General features: G+C 38.8%; 1 protein-coding gene across 1 annotated transcript; it reads left to right on the forward strand.

Moving 5' to 3' along the window:
* Nucleotides 1-2,498: 2,498 nt before the first annotated feature.
* LOC306665852 (shugoshin 1-like) lies at nt 2,499-4,759 on the forward strand. The gene is given in 2 exon segments (XM_079147452.1): nt 2,499-2,841; nt 2,844-4,759. Coding segments are annotated over 2 exon segments (1,575 nt in total). The 5' UTR covers nt 2,499-2,501; the 3' UTR covers nt 4,079-4,759.
* Nucleotides 4,760-20,678: the final 15,919 nt, after the last annotated feature.

The following is a 20,678-nucleotide window of genomic DNA, read 5'->3' on the forward strand; positions in this document are numbered from 1 at the left end:
TCTGCAGCATAGAAATCTCTACTTCTCTCCTTCACATAATTCTATTTTTGGTGCACCTGGGGAAAACTGGCTTGTGTTGAAAAATACAAGCATGCACATCAACAAATAATCTAACATGTAGAATGGTGGATAAGACAACCTTTCAAAAGTATCAGAGGAACACATTGGAGATGAGAATGGGACTGATTATTTCCATATAGGGCAAAATATCTATTAGCTGGCAGTTTCTCCTCTTAACTTCTTTTGTAAGAATGATCTTTTCTGTATTTCCTTGACACTTTAGAGAACATGAATCTGAAATACTTAGAGTATTGAGACTTAGGGCTTGTGAGATCAGGTTCTTTCCTGCTTTTCAAAAAATCCTCAAAGATAGATGCCTTAAAATTCACATTTCTTTTTACAATATTTTTAAAAATTTATTTTTATTGTAAACAAATGGGATACATGTTGTTTCTGTTTGTACGTGGAGTAACAGCATACCATTTGCGTAATCATACATTTACATAGGGTAATGATGTTTGATTCATTGATTTCCTTCCCCCCCACCCCTCGCACCCCTCTTTTCCCTCTATACAATCCCTCCTTCTTCCATTCTTGCACCCCTCCCACCCCCCTATTATGTGTCATCATCCGCTTATCAGCGAGATCATTTGTCCTTTGGTTTTTTTGAGATTGGCTTATCTCACTTAGCATGATATTCTCCAATTTCATCCATTTGCCTGCAAATGCCATAATTTTATTATTCTTTGTAGCTGAGTAAGAGTCCATTGTGTGTATATATATCACAGTTTCTTTATCCATTCATCAATTGAGGGACATCTAGGTTGGTTCCACAGTCTGGCTATTGTGAATTGAGCAGCTATGAACATTGATGTGGCTGTATCTCTGTAGTATGCTGATTTTAAGTCCTTTGGGTATAGGCCAAGGAGTGGGATAGCTGGCTCAAATGGTGGGTCCATTCCAAGTTTTCTAAGGAATCTCCACACTGCTTTCCAGAGTGGCTGCACTAATTTGCAGCCTCACCAGCAATGTATGAGTGTACCTTTTCCCCACATCCTCTCCAACACCTATTGTTGCTTGTGTTCTTGATAATTGCCATTCTAATTGGGGTGAGATGGAATCTTAGTGTAGTTTTGATCTGCATTTCTCTTAATACTAAAGATGGTGAACATTTTTTCATAAGTTTGTTGATTGCTTGTAGATCTTCTTCTGTGAAGTGTCTGTTCATATCCTTAGCCCATTTGTTGATTGGGTTATTTGTATTCTTGGTGTAGAGTTTTTTGAGTTCTTTATATACTCTGGAAATTAGTGCTCTATGTGAAGTATGAATGGCAAAGATATTCTCCCACTCTGTAGGCTCTCTCTTTGCATTGCTGATAATTTCCTTTGCTGAGAGAAAGCTATTTAGTTTGAATCTATCCCAGTTATTGATTCTTGCTTTTATTTCTTGTGCTGTGGGAGTCCTGTTAAGGAAGTCTGATCCTAAGCCAACAAGTTGAAGATTTGGACTTACTTTTTCTTCTATAAGATGCAGGGTCTCTGGTCTGATTTCAAGGTCCTTGACCCATTGTGAGTTGATTTTTGTGCAGGGTTAGAGATAGGGGTTTAGTTTCATTTTGTTGCATATGGATTTCCAGTTTTCCCAGCACCATTTGTTGAAGAGGCTATCTTTTCTCCATTGCATATTTTTGGCCCCTTTGTCTAGTATGAGAAAATTGTATTTATTTGGGTTTGTGTCCCTGTCCTCTATTCTGTACCATTGATCTTCCTGTCTATTTTAGTGCCAATACCATGCCGTTTTTATTACTATTGCTTTGTAGTATAGTTGAAGTTCTGGTATTGCGATACCCCCAGTTTCATTCTTCCTGCTAAGAATTGCTTTAGCTATTCTGGATTTCTTATTCTTCCAAATGAATTTCATGATTGCTTGCTCTATTTCTGTAAGGTACATCATTGGGATTTTAATTGGAATTGCATTGAATCTGTATAGCACTTTAGGTAGTATGGCCATTTTGACAATATTAATTCTGACTATCCAAGAACATGGGAGATCTTTCCATCTTCTAAGATCTTCCTCAATTTCTTTCTTCAATTTTTTTTTTTTTTTTTTTTTTGGTGGTGCTGGGGATTGAACTCAGGGCCTTGTGCTTACGAGGTGAGCACTCTACCAACTGAGCTATCTCCCCAGCCCTCTTCAATGTTTTGAAGTTTTCATTGCAGAGATCTTTTACCTCTTTGGTTAGATTGATTCCCAAGTATTTTATTTTATTTTTTTTTTTTGAGGCTGTTGCAAATGGAGTTGTTTTCCTCATTTCCCTTTCAGCTGTTTCATCGCTTGCGTATAAAAATGCTGTAGATTTATGCGTTGATTTTATAGCCTGCTATTTTGCTGAATTCATTGATGAGGTCTAGAAGTTTTCTGGAGGGGGCTGCCTCGCGGGGGTGGGGGGTGCTGCCTCGTCCTGTCACGTGACCTCACCCAGCCAGCCAATAGGCAGAAGATGGCTAAGGAAAGGTGCCAGAAAAAATCCTTTCAAGATAGTCTTGAAGACATGAAGAAACGAATGAAAGAGAAAAGGAATAAAAACTTGACAGAGCTTGGCAAATCCTTCATAACTGCACCGTGCCAAGTAATCAACACCACTTCTACATTGCTGAAAAATTACCAACAAAACAACAAAATGTTAGTTTTAGCTTTGGAAAATGAAAAATCCAAAGTGAGAGAAGCCCAAGATATCATCCTACAACTGAGAAGAGAGTGTTACTACCTTGCATGTCAGTTATATGCGCTGAAAGAAAAACTTGCTTCCCAGCAAACAGAAGCTGCTCAGAACCAGGAAATACATCCCTTGGAATGGACTCCAATAGAAACGACAACACCAGTGATTTATTTGTGAAGTATTTACCGCAACTTCCTCTTGAAGAAACTGACCTTCCAGGACATGGAGAATCATTACAAATAGAAGAGCAGATATCTACTATTCCTCAAGAAACACTGAGACGTGATTTTGATTCAGATGAAGCCAAATCTACTGATGATGTGTTACCTAGAACCGTGTCTCTCTGTCGCCATTTAAAGAAAGATTTTAATGATCTAAGTCAGTTCAGTACTTTGAATGACTTTGAAACCAGTCATTTGGCAGGGCAGTCTTCTGAATTGGAAAGAAACAGATATGTAGACCCAGGAATAAACATGCACATACCTGAAAATATAGAACAAAATGTTTGCCATTGGAACAAGGACCAAATTAATTTATCACCAAAGCTTATTCACCCAGGAACGTTTACTAAAACAAAAGAAGTTCCTTTGGAATCTAAATCTGAACAAACTAAAAGTAAGTGTAAATATGCAAAAGGAAGAAAAAGAGAAGAGAAAAGCAAAGCTAACAGGAGAAAATCAAAACCCATATCAAAGCATAAAGGGAACAAAAATGAAACTAAAACAAATATTTCCAAGAGTAAATTGGATGGACCTGTCAGTTCCAGTGATGCTTACAATTTTAATTTGGAAGAGGGCGTTCATCTCACTCCTTTCCGACAGAAAGTAAGTGCTGATTCTAATAGAGTAGAAAACAACCATAAGTCTGAAGAGAGCATCTGTGAATCAAGTGGTTCTGGAGATGATTCTGATGACCTCTATCTGCCCCCTGGCAAGTACACTCAAAATCTTGCCACCAGATCAGATGGGAGACCAGTCACCAGGCCTCGATCTAAAAGAACACTGCAGCATACAGATGAAAAAGAGAGAGAGGATTCTAAGCCAACACAAACTCCTCCAAGTGTGCCACCTGAGACTTACCTGTCACCTCGCTCTGGCCTGAAGGATATCACCAATGCCCCCTTGACTCCTGTAGTGAAAATGAGGAAACTTTCTCTTTCTCCAAAAAAGAACACAGAAAGTACAGCAGTGTCTCTGCCCAAACGTAGGTGCACAACCAGCATTAACTATAAGGAGCCAACACTTGCTTCGAAACTAAGAAGAGGGGATCCTTTTACAGATTTGTATTTTTTGAATTCTCCTATTTTCAAGAAGAAGGACGTGAGACGTTTTAAAAAAAGTATGAAGCAAATGCAATAAATCTCACACTTTTCTATTGTTCCAATAGAGAATCTGTTAACACTGTACACAAATGTATGCAAATATTCCCATAGAATATTCTCTTCATAGGACTCTAGATTATGATGATTTCAAAACTGCACTTCAGAATTGTTTAGATTTCTTAAGTTACTTAAACCCCTTAATTTTATCCAAAATGTATCTTGCACCAACATTTTGAAATTAATGATTATTCAAATTATTTTAATACTTTGGCATCTTTATTCTTCCCATAAGTGGGGAATTCTAAACACTTTTTTAAGGCAAGCAAGACCTTTTGAAAATCCTTATAAAAATTTTGGAGTTAAATAAATCCTTGACATTCACAGTAAAATAAACCCCAGGTTGTTCGTGGGTCCCTTATAACAGAGTTGTATTTAGTTCTTCACATAAAATGCATATGGGTCATGATTAGAGAATGTGGTTTTCAGTCTCAGGGATTAGGTGTCTGGTTGTGAACCCTAAGTGTGTGCTATTCAAAGTGATGCCTCAGGAAACTCAAATTATGTCACAGACTTTCAGGAGTGCCCCCTCCCCCGCCCCTCCTTGTGATTTAATCAAGAATCTCAAATGTGTAGATACCAAAGGCTTTTTTGATCAACCAGTGAGAGTTCAGAAAGTTTGACATCTACACTTGTGTATAAACTTTGAAATCATTGAAAGTAGTCCATTTTTAAAGAACAATAAAATTTGCATAAGATTAAAAAAAAAAAAGAAGTTTTCTGAAGGAGGTTTTTGGATCCTCTAAATATAGAATCATGTCATCAGCAAATAGTGACAGCTTAAGTTCCTCTTTTCCTATTCGTATCCCTTTAATTTCTTTAGTCTGTCTAATTGCTCTGGCTAGAGTTTCGAGGACAATGTTGAATAGAAGTGGTGAAAGAGGACATCCCTATCTTGTTCCTGTTTTTAAAGGAAGTGGTTTCAGTTTTTCTCCATTGAAAATGATGTTGGCCTTGGGCTTAGCATAAATAGCCTTTACAATGTTCAGGTATGTTCCTACTATCCCTATTTTTTCTAGTGTTTTGAGCATGAAGGGGTGTTGTATTTTGTCGAACGCTTTTTCTGCGTCAATTGAAATAACCATATGATTCTTATCCTTAAGTCTATTGACATGATGGATTACGTTTATTGATTTACGGATGTTAAACCATCCTTGCATTTCAGGGATGAACCCCACTTGATTGTGGTGCACGATTTTCTTAATATGTTTTTGGATACTATTTGCCAATATTTTGTTAAGGATCTTTGTATCTATTTCATCAAGGATATTGGTCTCAAATTTTCTTTCCTTGATGTGTCTTTGCCTGGTTTGGGTATGAGGGTGATATTAGCTTCATAGAATGAGTTTGGTACGGTACCCTCCTTTTCTATTTCCTGGAACACTTTGAGAATTATTGGAATGAGTTCTTCTTCGAAGGTCTTGTAGAACTCAGCTGAGAATCCGTCTGGTCCTGGGCTTTTCTTGGATGGTAGATTTTTAATGGCTTCTTCTATTTCATTGCTTGATATTGATCTGTTTAAATTGTGTTTTGTCCTCCTGATTCAGTTTGGGAGGAGCATATGTCTCTAGAAATTTGTCAATGTCTTCGGTAGATTCTATTTTGTTGGAATACAGATTTTCAAAGTAGCTTCTCATTATGTTCTGTATCTCAGTGGTGTCTGTTGTGATATTTCCTTTTTCATCACAAATTTTAGTAATTTGAGTTTTCTCTCTCCTTCTCTTTGTTAATGTGGCTAACGGTTTGTCTATTTTGTTTACTTTCTCAAAGAACCAACTTTTTGTTTTGTCAATTTTTTGAATTGCTTCTTTTGTTTCAATTTCATTGATTTCAGCTCTGATTTTTAATTATTTCCTGTCTTCTACTACTTTTGCTGTTTTCTGTTCTTCTTTTTCTAGGGCTTTGAGCTATAATGTTAGGTCATTTAGTTGTTGACTTTTCATTCTTTTCTGGAATGCGCTCCATGCAATGATTTTTCTCTTAGTACCACTTTCATAGTGTCCCAGAGATTTTGATATGTTGTATCGTCATTCTCATTGACCTCTAAGAATTTTTTTATCTCCTTCCTGATGTTTTCTGTTATCCATGTTTCATTCAATAGCATATTATTTAGTCTCCAGGTGTTGGAGAAATTTCTGTTTTTTATTTTGTCATTGATTTCTACTCTCAGTCCATTACGATGTGATAGAACACAAGGCAGTATCTCTATTTTTTTGCATTTCCTAAGGGCTGCTTTGTGGCATAACATATGGTCTATTTTTGAGAAGGTTCATATGCTGCTGAGAAGAAAGTGAATCTGCTTGTTGATGCATGGAATATTCTATATATGTCTATTAAATCTAGGCTATTGATTGTATTTTTGAGTTCTATGGTTTCTTTGGTTGGTTTTTGTTTGGAAGATCTATCTAGTGGTGATAGGGGTGCATTAAATTCACCCAGAATTATTGTGTTGTGGTCTATGTGATTCCTGAAATTGAGAAGAATTTGTTTGATGTACAATGATGCACCATTGTTTGGGGCATAAATATTTACTATCATGTCTTCCTGATTTATGGTTCCCTTAAGCAGTATGAAATGTCCTTTTTTATGCCTTCTGACTAACTTTGGCTTGAAGTCCACTTTATCTGATATAAGGATGGAAATCCTTACTTTTTTACTGAGTCCATGTGCATGGTAGGTTTTTTCCCATCCTTTCACCTTTAGTCTGTGGATGTCTTTTTCTATGAGATGAGTCTCTTGCAGGCAGCATATTGTTGGGTCTTTCTTTTTAATCCATTCTGCCAGTCTATGTCTTTTGATTGATGAGTTTAGGCCATTAACATTCAGGGTTATTATTGCGGTATGATTTGTATTCCCAGTCATTTGGCTTATTTTTGGTTTTTAAGTTGGCTCAGTTTCTCCTTTGAGCGGTTTTTCTCTAAGGTAGCTCCTCCCTTTGCTGACCTCCATTGTTGTTTTTCATTTCCTCCTCATGGAATATTTTGTTGAGAACATTCTGTAGCGCAGGCTTTCTATTTGTAAATTCTTTTAACTTTTGTTTATCATGGAAGGATTTTATTTCATCTTCAAATCTGAAGGTAAGTTTTGCTGGGTATAGGATTCTTGGTTGGCAACCATGTTCTTTCAGAACTTTAAATACGTTGTTCTAGGCCCTTCTAGCTTTTAGAGTCTGGGTTGAGAAGTCAGCTGCTATCCGTATTTGTCTCCCCCATATGTAATCTGATGCTTTTCTCTCGCGGCCTTCAAAATCCTATCTTTATTTTGAATGTTAGGCATTTTCATTATAATGTGCCTTGGTGTGGACCTGTTGTGATTTTGTGCCTTTGGTGTTCTAGAAACCTCTTGTATTTGATTTTCCATTTCATTCTTCAGGCTTGGGAAATTTTCTGATATTATTTCATTGAATAGGTTGTTCATTCCTTTGGTTTGTATCTCTGTGCCTTCCTCAATCCCAATAATTCTTAAATTTGGTCTTTTCATGATGTCTCATAGTTCTTGGAGATTCTGTTCATGATTTCTTACCATCTTGTCTGTTTGGGCAACTTTATTTTCAAGATTAAATATTTTGTCTTCATTGTCTGAGGTTCTGTCTTCCAAGTAGTATAGTCTTTTGGTGATGCTTTCTATTGAGTTTTTTATTTGGTTTATTGTTCCCTTCATTTCAAGAACTTCTGTTTGTTTGTTTGTTTTTTTTGAGAATCTCTATCTCTTTGTTGAAATGATCTTTTGCTTCCTGCAGGTGCTCTTTCAGCTTATTGGTATTATCATTCATTGCCTGCATTTGCTCTCTTATCTCATACTTTGCTTTATGAATCATCTTAATCATGTATAATCTGAAGTCCTTTTCTGACATTTCTTCTAACATACTGTCAATGGATTCTATTAATGTAGAATCTAGATTTGTTTGGATCATTTTCTTCCCTTGTTTTTTCATGTTGTTCATGTATCTTCCCTTCTAGCCGTGCAGATCTGGGGTATTGCAGATTTCCCCCTATAGGCTTATAGTGGCCCTATAGGTTTCCAAAACCCTTTCTTTAAGGGGAGATCAATATTAGCAGTGCCCAATTCAGACACTGTGCAATCCTAGACCAAATAGCCCCTATGAGGACAATAACAAATTTGTCATAATAAACAGAATGAGTTCAAATATTGTCTTCAGTAAAACAAATAGATTTGCAATAAGGTCTGCAGTTTCAAATGGAGGACAAAGAGGATGCAGAGGGATGTAGAATGTGGCTGTTAATGGGATAAGAAAAGAATATACAGAAGTTCTAGATAATAGAAAGGGTGAGAGTGTAATCAAAAGAAATTGGATGTTAGCATGCAAAAAAGGGAGAAAGAGACTCTGAGGGAACAGGTAAACAAAAGGAAAAGAGAGCAAGAAAAGTAAAGAAATAAAAACTTAAATATTTTCAATAAGGAGAAAAAAGAAAATCTACAGTATAACAGTCATATAGTAATGAAACCTCCCAGTCTTTAGTAGCCTGATGCATGAGAGGTACCTGACAATGAGCTTCAAACCTCCAGCAGGCATCTCAGGATGGGATTTGCCCCACCTAAAGGTTGTTGCAATGGCTTCCAGGAATATCCAAGATGGCCGCTCTGGCTTCGAAATGTGTTGGCAAATGGGGAACTGCAGCTCAGGGTGTGGCTGTGGTCAGCAGGAGGTCCTGGAGGCGGGATGCGGTTGGTCAGGCAGGAGTCCTGGAGGTCGGGTGTGTTTTGTGTGGTTGTGGGATCCTGGAGGCCGGGTGCAATCAGTTGGTCTGGGGTCCCTGTGATAGGGTGCAGTCAGTTGGTCTGGGGGTCCTGGCGGCAGGGAGCAGTCAGTCAATGTGAGGGCCCCAGAGGCAGGGAGTAATTGGTCAGGCTGAGGGATCCTGGAGACGGGACTCAGTCAGTCCAGCCAGGGGTCCTACAGGGCCTGGCTGTTGTCTCAAAATGGCGGCAGCCACGTGTAATCAAACCTGCAGGTACTGTGACAGTGAACTTCCAGGCAACAGCAGGCAGCTGGTGCTCCACTGGTGGTCGGTGATCAGTTTGCTGACTGTTGTTGGATGATCGGGAGGTGAACCTCGTGTATTGGGTGATGGATAGGTGTAAGGCAGGCGATGGACAGGCGAGAGGCAGGCAAATGGTGGATGATAGACGCCTGACAGTGAGCAATCCTCCTATAAATATTCTTGAGCTTTGTTCTGGGACACAGTTAGGTTACTTGGTAACAGTTTGATCCTTTCAAGCTTTTTAAAACAATTTTCAGCATCTTGAGGTGGAACCCAAACAGACCTTATAAAGGGCTGATTTTTTCCTACAGTACCCTTCCGTTTCCTATAGTACCCTTCTGTTTACTCAATGGCCCATAGATCCCAAGGTTTCCACTCTTCCAAACGGGAACACAACTACTCTAGCCTTGCACCATCTCTCTGAATTGCACTGTTCTTTCCTTTACTTGGGAACTTTCCTCATACTCAGATACTGACAAGTAGTACCTGAAGATTCAAGGGGCGTCCTCTGCAAATTGCTGTATTACTCCACATGCAACTCTCTCCTCTCTAGTCTGTGACTGCAAAATCCAGCTGCTTTGGCTTCCAGGGCCTGCCAGACCTAACTCTTCAACACAGGGAGATCACGGGTCTGCCTGAGCTCCCCTCCCTCTGCTACAGACTGGAATAGCTCTCTCCAGGACTCACCTCCTTTATTTTTCTCTCTTAGAGATTACTGTCTTGTGCTATGTGATGGTCAAGATGTGAAAAACCATTACTTCAAATATTTTGTCCAGATTTTTAATTGTTTCAAATGAGAAGGTAATTTCAGTTCCTGTCAATCCATCCTGGCAGAAAGCTGAAGTCTATTTTATTTCTAGTATTGTTTTTTGCCTTAATATCTACTTTAGTCTGATATTAATATTGTAACACCAGTTGTCTTTTGATTGATTTTTGCCTGGTATATAGATTCCTATCCTTTTCCTTTGCACCTTCTTGTTTCATTGTTTCAGGCATGTCTCTTTAAGAGACAAGAAACAAGAGGGAGCATAAGAACTGGATTTTGTTTTATCATCTCGTTGAAGAATCTTTGTCTACTAACAGGTGAGTTACTATTTTTAATTTATTGGGATTAGCAATTCATTTGTATCAATTTCTCTTTCTCTTTTTGTGCTTTTATCTGTACCATACTTTGTTCTTTTATTACTTTCTATTAATGAGGTTTTACTTATGCCTCCCTTCTTATTTCTAGGTTTATAAATTGTGTCTTTTATTTTTTTTCTTAAGAATTATGTTTAGAATTTTAACATGAATTCTTTTTTTTTTTTTTTTTCTGTCTCCTGGTCCTGGAGATTGAACCCAAGGCCTCACTCATTCACACATGCCAGGCAAGTGCTCTACCACTGAGCTATATCCCATCCCCACCCCCTTTTTTAAAAATCTTTTCAGTTGTTGATGAACTTTTATTTTATTAATTTATTTATATACAGTGCTGAGAATTGAACCCAGTGCCCCACACATGCTAGGCAAGCACTCCACCACTGAGCCACAACCCCAGCCCTCCCATCCCTTTTTATTTTATTTTGAAACAGGGTCTCCCTAAGTTGCCCAGGCTGACCTTGAACTTATAATCCTCCTGGCTCAATCTCTGGAGTGGCTGGCATCACAGGTGTTCTCTACCACCCCTGGCTTATCATGCATTCTTGACATAACAAAGTATGAAATCATCTGATATTACTGTCCCTCTTAAAAACCTTAAAAGGATTTAATTTCTCCCATTTCCCATGCTTCTTTCCCATATTACACATTACTGTTTCCTATTTCCTAAAGTGTATTTATTTCCATCTTGTTTTTTGGCATTCCCACACAGATTAGCAATTTTTTTTTTTTTTTTTTTTTTTTTTTTTGTTACTGGGGATTGAACTCAGGGACACTCAACCACTGAGCCACATCCCCAGCCCTATTTTCTATTTTATTTAGAGACAGGGTCTCACTGAGTTGCTTAGTGCCTTGCCTTTGCTGAGACTGGCTTTGAATTCATGATCCTCCTGCCTTAGCCTCTGGAATTGGTGGGATTACAGGTATGCACCACTATACCAAGCCAGATTAGCAATTTTAATAGTCAACATTTATTAGGACTTAGATTACCAACCTACTCATTTGCTCACCATTGCTTCTTTTATCCGACTCCTTCAACCACTGTCTTACTGATGAAAATCCCTAGTTCTTTCACTGATGATCAGTAAGAAGGGCAAGTTCTTGGTCTTTTGTCTGAAAATGTCTTTATTTTATTTTATGCTCAGTCCAGAAACATGATGTAGCTGAATATAGAATTCCGACAATAACTCACACCCCCATACATTGAGGATATTGTTTTATTTTCTTGTAGCATTTATTATGGTTGATGCGAAGTCTGTCTTCTGTAATTATTTGTTCTTTTGTAGACAATCGGTCTTTCCAATGTGGTTTGGATTTGTCTTTTTGCATTATTCTACAAGTGTGATGATGTGTGTAGGTATGGATTTGTATTTATGTATTCTCTTCATGACTTAATTTACTACTTCAGTTGAAAGATTCATTAATGGTAGATGCTGGCCTGCACTACCCAAATCCTTCTATGGAACTGAAGAACCTATTTCCTCAGGTGCTGGGAGCTGGAACAGCTTCCAGAAGACCATACTTAGAAGTCAGTCCTTTCTGGAAATTACCCTGAACCAGACAATGCTGCTTGGTTCACAAGGTCACAGTCCTTTCCGAGGACAGCCTGCATCCCAGACTCCTGCTCAGTCCTGCTTTCATCTCTTCTGCAGATGTGGATCCCAAGAGCACTTTCTAGTAAGCCCCCTGCTTGCTAATCTCTGCCTCAGTCTACTTCCCAGGCAAACCTGTAAAACTCATATGTCTTTCTAAATTTGATTATAGAATATTCTTACATGCTTTCTGTTAAATATTGTCTTAATAACTCTTTTTAAAATTTCCATGCCTTAATTCCTTTGAATTTGGTAAATTTGTCTTTGTTTGGATCTAGTTTTATGTAACCCATCTGTTGATCTTTTTTATAAAACAAAAATAACTTTTTTTTTATCGGTACAGAAGATTGAACCTTGCATATGGTAGGTAGCCACTTTACCACTGAGCTACATCCCTAGCCTCTCACTTTTTATAGACACAGTACCTTTTGCAAAAAATTTTTTTAGTTGTAGATGAACACAATTTATTTATTTATTTATTTATTCATTTATTTTTATGTGATGCTGAGGATCAAACTCAGTGCCTCACACATAGTAGGCAAGTGCTTTACCACTGCACTACAACCCCAACCAACCCTTTTTTAAAAAGTTTATTTTGAATAGGGTCTTGCCAAGTTGCTGAGGCTGACCTCAAACTTGCAATCCTCCTGCCTCAGCGGGAGGTTACAGATGTGCTGAGGTTACAGATGTGCACCACCATGCCTGGCTCCTCTCTATTGAATTTTACACCTTAATAACTTCCTTCATTGGGCTTTGAAGATACCATTCCCATCTGGTTTTCTTCCTGTATTTCTGGTTGCTCTGTTTCAGTCTCATTCACTGGATCCTCTTCGTCTTCTTTCTCAGTGGCGAAGTCCCCAGGGCTCAATCCTGGAACCTCTTCTCTTTTTCACAATCTAAACCACTTTGCAGAGGAAATCATGGGTCTTGTGACTTTAGATGCCATGGATATGCATATAACTTCTGAATTTATGTCTCAATCCCAGACTTCTCCCCTAAACTCCTGACCCAGGTGGCCATGGACATCTCTACTCAGAAGTTTGAAAACTGAGATTCTGATCTTTATTCCCAAATTGTGTAATTTTTTCTATCTCATTTAATGGCAACTATCATTACAGATGTTTAGTCTAAAAACCTTGGAGGTGCTAGGCATGGTGGTACATACCTGTAATCCCAGCATCTTGGGAGACGGAGGTGGGAGAATTGCAAGTTTGAGGCCAGCTTAATCAATTTAACAAGACCCTGTCAAAAAATAAGAAGGACTGGGGATGTAGCTCAGTGTTAACACATCCTGGGTTTAATCCCCAGTACCAACTAACCAAACAACCAGTTGGACCCCCTTGAAGTCATTCTTAACCCTTCTTTGTCTCACACTGTAAATATTACAAATCCCACAGGTTCTACCTAAAAATGGATCCAGAATTTGACTATTTCTTATAAACCTTATCTCTGTTGTTCTGGTCCAGGTCACCATCATTTCTTGCCTGGATTATTGCAAGTCTGCCTATATTTTATTTTCAACCTAGCAGTCAGAGTGATCTTGTTAAAAATTTAGATCCTTATCTCCCTTTGGGCAGAACCCGCAGGTGGCTCCCTTGTCCCTTGAAGCAAAAAAAGGTCTTTAGTACACTCTGCAAGTCTTCTGTATGACCCAGCCCCCTCTCTCCTCTTGGACTCAGCTCTCCTCTCTTTCCCTCTTTTTCTCGCCACTGCCATCTATATGGCAAGAAAGGCTCCTTGTTCTTACTTAAAAGCACCAGGCATATTTCCTCCTCAGGGCTTTGCTTTGCCTGCATCCTCTGCCCAGAAAGTTCTTCCCTATATACCCATATAGCTTACTCTCTCACTTCTTCAGGACTTAAATAAAATTCAGTTTATCAGTGAGTTTTATCAGATACCCTAACTGAAATTTCAGGGGCTGGGATGTAGCTCAAGGGTAGAGTGCATGCCTAGCACGCATAAGACCTTGGGTTTGATCTCAGCACTGCAAAAATAATACTAAATGAACTAAAATGTAATGAAATAAAGCAAAAATAACTCAACCAGCCTTTCTTCGTGTTTCATATTCCCCTTTCATACTTTATTTTTTCTCCTTATCTCTCATCCCAACCTGATATGCTATATATTTATTATCTATCTTCATTAAAAGGTAAACTCAACCAGGGCGAGGATTTTTATCTAGTTTGTTTACAGAGCTTATGTGTGTCTGGCACATAAAATGGGTTCAATCTATATTTGATGAAAGAATGAACAAATATTTTTCATTTCTAGTAGTTTGATTTTGTACTTCATAAAATTTTTTTAGTTGTTGATGGACCTTTATTTTATTTATTTATATGTGGTGCTGAGAATTGAACCCAGTGTCTCACACATGCTAGGCAAGTGCTGTACCACTGAGCTACAACCCCAGCCCCTTCTTGTCTTATTTAATAGCATCCCGTTGCTTTTAATTGCTAGTGATTTGTAGCATGTGTTTTGACACTAGACTACTTGAGTTTGAAACCCAACTCTGCCACTCTAATAGCTACATGACCATTGGACAAATTTCCTAACACTCATCTTTAAAAGGGAGAAAGCAATAGGACCTACTTCACAGGGATTTTGTGAAGAATGAATAAGTTAATATTTTGTGAAGTCTTTAGTATAGCATCATGTGTTACCTATATTTGTAATTATGAACGTTTTTTCTTTGTTCATTTAAAATCTAATTCTAATATTTTCCAGGTTCTCCACTATTTTGACTTCTGAGGAAGTGCCAATTTTTCTGTTCCTTTCATGTGATAACTGTCTAGTGAGAAAGCCTAATCAGTTACAGAGCATCAGGAGCAAGTGTGTAGTCTAACCAAATCAGAGCCATTGACTCAATGCAGCAAGAGAGGGCACCCAGGGAAACTGTGTAATGTCACTCCGAAGAGGGAAGACAGGGTCCTCTTTTGTAAGATTCAGGTTCTGCTGAAGGATTCTGAGGATGGTAAAGGGAAGTGGGCATCAATTGCTGATGCTGGGATGAGAGTATCTGGGATTAACTAGGTGTAGGTGCTATCAGGAGGCAATGGTGACTGTTAACAGTTGGGTACCCCAGCAATAGATGGAAATGGCAATTTGACTGGAGGGTTTGGTAGGAAGGAAGTAGCCCCTAAAATGTGATTAGGGGATGTCTTTATGGTATTTACCAGGGCTGCCTGACTTTGGGAGAAGCAGTATTCCTGTGAACTTAGCAACTGGCTTTATCAGTGTCTGCCCTTCTAGCCTGACTTGACAGGGATGGGTTTTATTTTTTGCTTCATTTTGGATCCTCCCCTCAGGTCAAACTGATTTCACACATTAAATCTCAGACAGGATTCCACTCATGGCATAGTAGGATATTTGTCATTTTGTTACTGTGAACTTGTCCTCAAGCAAGGAGTTGTTTCTTCTGTGGGGGTCCCCAAAGCTCAGGATGGTAACATTTTCTCCGTGGAGAATGCACATAATTGCTCCTGACAGAATGCTGTGTCTCAGTGGCTTCCAGTCTGTGTACATGGCATAGGCACTGGGTTTAGATTTCTTGTGGGGGACATTTTTCCCTCCTTAGGCAAATGGTGAGCTTCTTGACCAAGTCCTGTGTACAATTTTTCTGTCCCCATTTAAAAGGGAAGCATTCTTCAAGGCCTTGGATTTTATGTAGAAAGTGCAATCATAGCTCACCATCTTCCTTCTGTCCCCTCATTGGCATTAACCCCTGTCCCTAATACCAGACGCAAATTCTTCTGGGTCAATATGACATCAATTCAGTTAGCTGTTTCTGCCTTTGATGGCTCTTTTCATTCCTAGATGCTATGGTTTGTGTGGTTTGCATGTGTTCATGAGCTGGAAGTTTGGTTCCCAGTATTGTGTTGGGACTTTTAAGAGGTGGGGCTTACAAGCAAGGTAATTAGGTCGTGGGGGCATCTCCCTTGGAAGAGATTAATGTAGTTCTTTCAGGGCTCTGATCAACTCTTTAACAGTAGGTTATTATAAAATGAGTGAACCTGGCCCCTGAAACTCCCTGGCTACCTGTCCCATGTGATTTTTCCCACTTGCACATGCTTCTACCATGAAGCCATCTGCCAAGTTGTGACACAGCTAAGGGGGTTTTCACCAGAGGACAGACAGATGGGGATATCCAACCTGGAACTTTCAGGCTTCAAAACTGTGGGCTACATAAACATCTTTTTAAATACACTATCCAGCCTCATGTTAGCAACAGTACGTGGATTTATTTGAAATATATGATATATATATAATATTTATATATATGATATGCAAACGATATATATTTGTACTGGGGATTGAACACAGAAGTGCTTTATCTCTAAACTACATCCCCATTCCTTTTTATTTTATTTTATTTTATTTTAAATTTTTGAGACAGGGTCTTTCTAAATTGCTTAAGATCTCAATAAGTTGCTGAGGCTGGACTTTAACGTGTGATTCTTTTACCTCAGCTTGCTGAGTTGTTGGGATTACAGGCCTGCCCTGCTGTGCACAGCACTGGATTATATTTTATTTGGTATCTTTTCTATATTTGTGACAGAACTGGGTCCATCTCCACATTAGCTTGATTTACCCAGTCCTGCATGTCCATGGTATTGAAGGCTCAAGCTCTATTTGTATTTATTTATTTATTTTAATATCTATTTATTTATTTGGTACTGGGGATTGAACCCAGGGGCACTTAACCATGGAGCTGCATCCCCAGCCCTTTTTATTTTGAGACAGGGTCTCCAAAATTGAGACCTTAGGCCTTGCTAAATTGCTGAGGTTGGCTTTGAACTTGTGATCCTCCTGCCTCAGCCTCCTGAGCAACTGAGATTACAGGCATGTGCCACCACACCCAGTTTAAGTTCTGTTTTTAAATTCTGGAGTCCATCTTTATTATTTCTATGACTTGGTAAACTCTCTAAGCCTCCTTCTCCTGCTATAAAATAGAAATAATAGGGCATAGGAATAACAATGATCTTACACAATATGCATGTATAGGAACTTGGTAGGTAACACTATTGTTGATGCTATCAATATAGAAAATAAAAGAAATAAAAAAGATTAACAAAGAAAATAATAAATGTTATCTGGCAGTGAGACCTGTCTTCTGAAGCCAGGAATACTTCCTCCATCCATCTTAGAAATATTCTGCTTATGAACACAGGATCCTCAGCCATTTTACTGCCAAAAAGTCTTTGACTTCCTGAAGAGGGTTCTGAAAAATGCCTTCCTGTAATGACTCTACCCAGGACATGGCTTAAGTCTTTGACTGCTAGAGATCAGATCTGCCTTTTAGTATGGGTTCTGACGAGTTAGTTTGTGTTCTGTTTTATTACTTATGCTCATGGGTTAGCACCTTTCTGCTCCCTCTTCAGTGGAGAAAGAATTTTCCCTTTGTTGTCTTCTGAAGCAGAACCTCCCCCACCCCACCACATATGAGCACACACATACAGACACACACACGCACACACATACACACACACACATTCACATATACAAACATGTGCATACACACCAATTAGGTAGAAAGTCAAGGCCATGTCACTTCTTTGTGCAATACCATTAAATTAAAGATTAATTTCATCAGTCCAACGTTATGTGGGCTAGACATATATTTAAATTTCCCCACGTTTCTGTTTTTGGAAATGTGACATCTTCCCCAAATAATTGCACCTTTCTTTCAACTTTCTTTTTTTCCAGTTAAGATAAATGAGTCTTCTCCACACATACTCAGTATCCACCTCCAAATTCCTACCCCCAGAAGTCAAATAACTGTTTTATATATACTAAGATACCTATCTACATGTTTATCTATCTCATACTGCTAGAATTCTGAACTTATGTGTTATGAAGACTAAATAAGAAAGTATGTATGGGAATACCCCTTAGTACCATACACTTGGCACTCAGTCAGCCCTCTGTAAATGTTGTGAATTGAGCACATCATACTGATCTTGAATTGCTCTACATACTGAGGCCATCTTAAGCAATTTAAAAAAACGCACAGTTTATAATTATCCTTGATGCATTTGTTTTCAGAGGGTGTATGGTATAAATCTATATCTATAATTATGCACACACAATATTGGCCTGCCAGTCTATGTTTCTATTTCTTAAATGAGACAGTGTGAGCTCTGTGAAGCCAAGAGTTATTTCTACTCTGTATTCTGAATTCCCTCTCCCACTCCAAGGGCCTTACGTTCTGCACACTTTTTTTTCCCCAGTACTAAGGATTGAATCTGGGGCCTCTATCATGCTAGGAAGTGCTCTACCACTGAGCCAAAATCCAGCCTTGATTTCTTTTGGCACATGTGATGATGGTCAAGGGTGGCCCTTGGTGCTTGAGAGTGAACCTCCAGGACTCTTGGGCGGAAATGAGTTTGTTTTCCCTGCCCTCCCTGTCAGATATCGCAGCTAGTCCCCGTCAGCTCCCTTCCAACTCCCTTGCAGCATCCCTTGCTATCTGCTTCAGATCAAAAGAGAGACCAAGTATTTCCCAGACTCCTTTAGAACTAACATTTCAAGTCCATCATGGAAACACATTTGGGGATCTGGAAGGCAGGAATAAGGGGGAGACCTCACTTTGCTGTTTTCTGTCATTTCTGTGGCATACACTCATGAGGAGATGGCTCAAGCTCTTCTACAACAGCAGTAGCAAGAGCCAGGGTGTCTAGTTTTTAGCTTCTTGGGCCCAGAAGCAAGGTGGTCCTAGAGCTTCCTGATTCCCAACTTACTAATGATGACAAAGTAGCAGCCCCCTTTATGGGCATTCCTGCCATCTTGTTCTGGGGAGCCATTCTTAGATGCTTATCCACCAGGGCTCTTCCTACAGCCCTTCAAACGATTTTGTAAGCACTTACTTCCCTTATTAAGGGAATATTTGTTTAAATTAGCCAGAGTGGTTTCTACCAAATGTAGCAGAACCTAACTATAGGCCCTGACATCCCTTTCTCTCCTATCCCCAACTCTCTCAACCAAACCTGGAGACTGTATTCTAGCTGGAAATTATACTCTATTAGTTGGATCTTTTGAATCTTATAAGAGTTTCCCAATGGGAATATAGAATCCAGGGTTCATAGGATAGTCTCAGTCACTTCTAGTCCATGACAACACATTTCTTGTGGTGAAAGACTTTGTATAGAGAAGGGGAAAGAAAGTTCTTAAGAGATGCTGGGATAGAGTTACCACTGAGAGTGAATCAGAAGCTGAGCCAGAAGATAACTTGCTGCCCTCACCCTTTTATCCCCAGCATCTCCTGATGATGGTGTTTGCTTTCAGGGTAGAGTGCAACCATGAAGAAACTGAAATAACTGGGAAAGTAACTGCGAAAGTCATCCATCTCACCTTCCTTGCCTGAGTCTGCAGCCACAATGCACATTTTCTAATGCTCTACTTAGCAAATAAAGAGTTGGCTGTTGGATCTAAGGGGGAAAAAAAACCCAACAGTATGTACTTTTTTAGGAGAAGAGTTTTTTAAAAAAAAATTTAAAAGTAAAATGTAGTTATTTTTATTTAAGACAGTTCCCCATCTTGAACACATTTACATTTTTTCTTCCCCCATTTAAAGCCTATTTCCTGAAAAATGTTCAGAAGATTTAAGTGTCAAATATTTTCCAAGGCCATCTCATGATTCATCAGTTTGTTGTTTGTTAAAATATCAGTCTCAAGACACTGACTTCAATGGGAATGTTCATCTGGATTTTGTCTTCTGATTTACTTTATGGGTGACATGAGAATGAATTAAAAAATTAAAAAATCAACATTTTGCTGAGTCCCTTGAGTAGCCTGTAAGAACAAAGTGAGGTTACATAGGCAACCCTCATCCTATGATGAACATATAGTTGCAGAATTTGTAACCATAAGGAGCCTTAGAGCCATTCTGTCATTTCACAGAGGAAGAGCCTGAGCCCCAGAGAAGGGAAATGACTAACCCATGTCACCAGTGGCAGAGCTTGGTCTCCTGAGGCTTACCCTTGGGTGCTCTCTCTCTAGCCTTATTTTCAAGACGTCTCTTCTGATACACTTCCCTTTCCTGCTTTCCATCCTTTTCTGCTTTAGCAGGAACAGATACCTTTCCCAGTATCTCCACTAATAAGGAATACAGAGGTCATTTAAGAAACTGAGAATTTTCTTCTCATTCAGAGCTCCATGGAAGTTAGGACTGTCATCCCTGTTGTGGAAATGAGGAAGGAAAAGTTCAGAAAGGGAGTTCGACTTGCCCAAGAACATATGGTTAAGATTGGAACATTGGCCTCCTGCACACCCAAGCCCGGGTCCTTTCTACCACATTACAATAGGTGACTTGGCACGCTGCATGAATGCACTATGCTTTTGTTTTTCAGAAGCATATAGCAAGCAGAGTTTGGTTTAATTACAGGCCATCTAAGCAGAATTAATGAAGTACAAAAAAGAACCTCATTAAAGAGAGCTGTCTTCTGAAAGGCAAGTCAATGACAGCTACCTTTCCAAAGTGAACATTAGAAAGAAATTCCCATGTAATTTTCCAATCATTTAACTTCAAGATTTCTATCTATAGCATATTCGTGGGGGTGCATGTCCTTTTATGATGGCCTGAATCAAGACTGACTTGAGGAGAAAGCTGCTAAAGGTCAGTGATCATTGTTTAAATTATTAAAGTAATATAAGCAGATTGCTGGTCTTTGGAAAGTTTAGGAAAGACAAAAATACCCATGGTTCTACCATCCAGAACATCATAAGAATAATATTATTATTTTACAGATTCCATATCTGACCTTTTATTACAAGTGTTTTTTCCTTAGTTTTAAATGATCTTCCTCTAATTTCTATAGCTTACTTGTGAATTTGTATCCTGATTTTCCCCTGG

The sequence above is a fragment of the Sciurus vulgaris genome, assembly GCF_902686455.1.
Source record: "Sciurus vulgaris genome assembly, chromosome: 7".
NCBI classification, from domain to species: Eukaryota; Metazoa; Chordata; class Mammalia; order Rodentia; family Sciuridae; genus Sciurus; species Sciurus vulgaris.